The 4,527-nt window shown below is 40.4% G+C and overlaps 1 protein-coding gene across 1 annotated transcript in view; it reads left to right on the forward strand.

Annotated features, from left to right (window-relative positions):
* Nucleotides 1–813: 813 nt before the first annotated feature.
* Nucleotides 814–4,527, forward strand: part of LOC140946279 (angiopoietin-related protein 7-like) — a 26,033-nt gene continuing 22,319 nt past the window's right edge. The window contains exons 1-2 of the mRNA XM_073395369.1: nt 814–1,373; nt 3,356–4,003. Of these exons, the coding sequence (XP_073251470.1) occupies nt 3,751–4,003 (253 nt within the window). The 5' untranslated portion in view covers nt 814–1,373; nt 3,356–3,750. The remainder of the gene's footprint in view (nt 1,374–3,355; nt 4,004–4,527) is intronic.

The following is a 4,527-nucleotide window of genomic DNA, read 5'->3' on the forward strand; positions in this document are numbered from 1 at the left end:
ACCTCTTCCTATATTCCCCATTCCAGTAGCCTGCGGGGAGCAGCAAAGATGACGGTTACAACAATACAAAACAATAAACAAGCTGTCGCCAGCCCAAAATACGCCCGCACTGCAGGCTATTTCGGCTCTTGTGTCACCCGTCGACGAAATCGATATTTTCTCGGCGGGTGAAAAAAAGAGCCGAAAAAAGCGTCTGCTCCCCGCAGGTTACCATTCCAGAAACTATAAAGGAAATGGATACAAGCTTTCGGCGCAACGATCTCTGGGATTTTTGAGGGAGGACAAGCGTTACCTATGATCGCTAGAATACCGTCGACTATTCGTAACTACCGCTTGTCCACAAAAAATATCCCAGAAATCACTTGTACCCTTTCTCCCTAGATCTAGAGTTTCTGAAGAAGGGAATTGGTTCTGCGAGTAAAATGAATTATTTTGGTCCGAAATTGGGGAAAGTTTTCAGAAAGCTTGCCGCACTGATACTACCTCCATTTTCCAGGAGTCATCTCCCTGGGCGCAGCCAACGGTCCTTAGGCAAATTATACCACCAAGCCTCGTTTGTGAGCGATATTCTTGTCATTTACACTTTCTGTGCATGAGTATTCTTTTCAACCTTTTTATTCGCGTAAACCGTCGCAAACTTGCACTAAATTGGTTTGCTTGGTTGTGTGAAATTTGCTCGTCTGCGTAAACATGCATAAGGGCTATTTGCTATTGACCTTGTGGATTATATACTAAGCGCATGTGTTACAAAAGGTTATGAAGGACGAATAAGAAGGGTTTAATTTGTTTCCTTTCAAACGACAATCAAAAATAACCCAACAAGGGGGATTGTGAAAGAGGAACAGGCAGCATAATTCCATGTGCATCTCGATATGCACTAGGATTACACAGGAGAAAATCCTTGAATTGAGGGATTGTAAAATGCTTCTTGTGTAACAAAGATATCCAAGTAATGTATGCCCGTGTTTATCTGGGCTGGAATTTACAGGATTAAATTATTCTGGCAACTTTCCACTGACTTTCGTCTTTCTGTGTGTCTGACACTCGGCAAACGATCTTGAAGTTACACTGAAAAATGGCGTCGGTTAACTCTTCGAAGTCCCATCGATTCGTTGATTTTCTCCCTTCAATTAGGCCATCTTTTCTTTCGGTCGTGCTACTTTTTGCTTGCGGATGTCTCTGGGTGAAGAATGAAACAACCAACGAGCGACTGATAACATTGGAAACGCGCATCAACATGTCTCCTGTGGTTCTTGTTGGTACTGGCTGCGTTTCGGAAAATAGTGAAAGAACGACTCGTAGGCCAAAAGAAGATTCCACGAGATATCTTTTAAAGAAAATTCAGAGAGAAAGGAAGTTCAGCGATACATCAGGTTAGGGGTTAGATCACTAGAGTACACAAAAATTTCCCTTATTTTTTTAAACTAAGCTTATCGTTGGGGGAATTTCGTATAAGCCATACAAGCGTGTGCGGAGCCAGCGGGAATGGATTTTTAGCTCCTAGCTTTTGGACTGAAATCGGGCAAAAATTTTGGGCTTGCTGGAACCAGGGCCTGGAAATTGGTATGCTCTTTTATGATGTGTCTCTTGAGAAACGGGTAATGTTTCAGTTCTGCGGTATGTCGCACACCCGCCGTCGACATTTTCCTGCAGTATCTCAGGGAGCTTACCGTTCTATGTGGGCGAGTTGAGTGACCCTGTGTTCGAGTCTCAAAATTGTTAGTTCAAATCATTGATGAACACGTGCATATTATAAGGATATTTTGAGCAGGCAGCAAAGCTCCACCGGCTTTATGTATAGTTTTCACAGTGACGTCATCAAATTGTAAAGTCAAAATACCGAGGTTTTACGAATTCTTATTTACACTAGGTTGAAGATAGACAATAAATCTTCGTACAAGTTTGCATTCCCGTAGCATATTTCATTTCGAAAATACAGCAATTTGAACTTCCGAGTTTTTACAGTGCGTGACGCCAAAATAGGAATGCTGTCTCGTTGAAAAAAAGTCTCTCGTCTTGATTTTCAGGAGTATAACCATTTCAGGTATTTAGTAGAAGATTTGTGTATGCGCACGTATGCCAGTTCTCGAGTGAAAAGAAAGAGCTTTTATAGAAAAAGTGAACTCCACATGTTTTTGTTTTTTGGCGGCCATATTGGTGCACCAAAATTTGTTCACCAATATGGCGTCTCCATGCAAAGCTCTACAAAGGTGCATGAAACGTTTCGGCAAATAACTCAGAAACTGTGGGCCACAAAGACCTGAAACTTCAAAAATCGTTTATATTTTAGTCTTTTATAACATTTCATTTTCTTGGCTTCTTCCACTGGACGGTTTCCAATTTATTTTTTTTCTTGCGTGACAGTGAAAGCGATCTTTGTATATTGCTATTGAAGTGGATAATGACGATAATTGCACGCGAATAAGTCCTAAACAAAAGGTAAAAGAAAAGTTCAGCAGACAATTCATTAAACTAATATGAAGTATCCTCCGATAAAGAACTGAAAATCTTGCAATCAGGCCAAGGTTCAGTCCAACCAATCTCAAATCAGTTCCAACAGACTGAATATTTTTTAATTAGGATGCCTCTTGCACCCTTTACGTTAAAAAGGAAAGCTACCCGACATGCACTCTTTTATTACTCTGAACAGCTTTTTTTTTTGTCTTTGGGTTTTGCGGATGTCAGCGGATTGATATTTGAAAGGATGGGTCAAATCTTTTCAAGAACAAACTTTTTTGTTAAAATTTGTTTTTCTTTCGATTCAATTTGATTCTTTGATAAGATGACTAATGATACCATGACAGGAAAGGTTATTTATAGTTTTATTTCCGCATAGAGCTATTTATCATAATTGCGGCCTATTAATTATATGGTTTTATATGTATGAAAATTAGCCTTTCTGGTCTCGTTAGCATGCGCAAAATTCAAAAGAATTTTTACTTATAAACGAGGCTAGAAAGACTAATTATCATACAGATTAAAGAATGTATCAATAGGCCGCAATTATGAAAGAGGTCTAAACTTTGACCCAAAAATGGGGAAATAAGGAACTTATATCCTCAGCTACATAAGGAAATCACTGGCTCTTAAATTGATCCTTCGAATTCGGCCTCAAATAATGTGCAGTGAAATTTTGGCTGGATTTTCGAAGGCTTTGAGAAAATGAGATCCAGTCAAGTCATGAATTTGACACTCAAATTTGAATTTTAATCTGCAAACGACATAAAAAAAATGCTTTCAAGAGGGTAGTTGGGCTACAAACGTTAAAGAAAACAAGACGGTGGAATTTAATGCCGACGAAGACTCAATCGTATCAGCGGAAATTTTCTCAGCACTTAGTTTGTTTTTCCTTTAGCTTTATCAGATGAATCAGAAGATTCAAGAACAAGCGCAAAATCAAGAAATCGCAGACAGGTTTCGAACGTGACTTCAGCAACCATCAATAAGCATGACGTGCGTCAAGAAATCACCAAACAGTTTGAACAACTAATGCCCTCCAAGTACTGTAAGTCACAAGAGAGGATATGCCCTGTAGGTCCCCCCGGAGTTCCTGGTCCCATTGGTGTACGAGGACCGCGTGGCAGGAGGGGACCTAGAGGAAAGACAGGTAACCCAGGTAGCTTTGGACCACCTGGAAAATCAGGAATGGCTGGACTTCCAGGATCTAGGGGAGAAAAGGGTGATAAGGGCGAACCAGGAAATCCGGGACCACCTGGGAGGCCTGGAGAATCAATATCTGCTCCATGAGTGATGGTATCACCTGCAAATCACACTAGAGATGAAGGAGGAAATACTGTGATTTATTGTACGGTTGGAGGAAACCCTACTCCTACTGTCGAATGGCGATTCGAGGGCAGAAAGCTTCTGTTGGGAGCAAAGTATTTGGTCAAAAAAGCGGAGCTGATCATCAGGAATCTGAAGTACAGCGATGCTGGGCAGTACAAATGTGCGGCAAGAAACATTCTTGGATCGTCTGAGGCGTCTGGTAATTTGAAGGTTCGAGGTAAGAAGAACAATAAGCTTTACTACTTTAAAAATTTAAAACCGTTTTGCAAGGCCGCTGATGTGCCATCAGAATTTTTTCTTACCAAAGTCAGGGATGGGCGATGTTTCCTAGCTGATTGCTTATCTTATTAAACGTGTTTTGCAATTGGGTCCTGTTACATTGCTATTGAGGGAGCATGAAGTCCAGGAGGGCGACTACTGTTGATAGCGTGGTGCACTCGATGAAGATATTGCTTTAATTGCGAAAATGTCAAAGTCTAAGTAACAAGTTGGATATGCTAATTTACTGCACATTGCAAATGCACGTGCAACAAGCTACGTATGCTAATGAGTTACATGTGAACGTGCAACACCTTTCCTTTCATGAAAAAAAAGAAAAACATAACAAAATAAAATAAAATGAACATAAATGAATAAAGTCACGAAACACACGATACAGAGTAACAGTTTGTGCTATGGCGTAATCCATGAGATAAGTCAAAGTACTTCATGTCTCGATGTCTCAAAGCTATGCAAGTGTTC

The sequence above is a fragment of the Porites lutea genome, chromosome 8 (genome assembly GCF_958299795.1).
Source record: "Porites lutea chromosome 8, jaPorLute2.1, whole genome shotgun sequence".
Lineage (NCBI taxonomy): Eukaryota > Metazoa > Cnidaria > Anthozoa > Scleractinia > Poritidae > Porites > Porites lutea.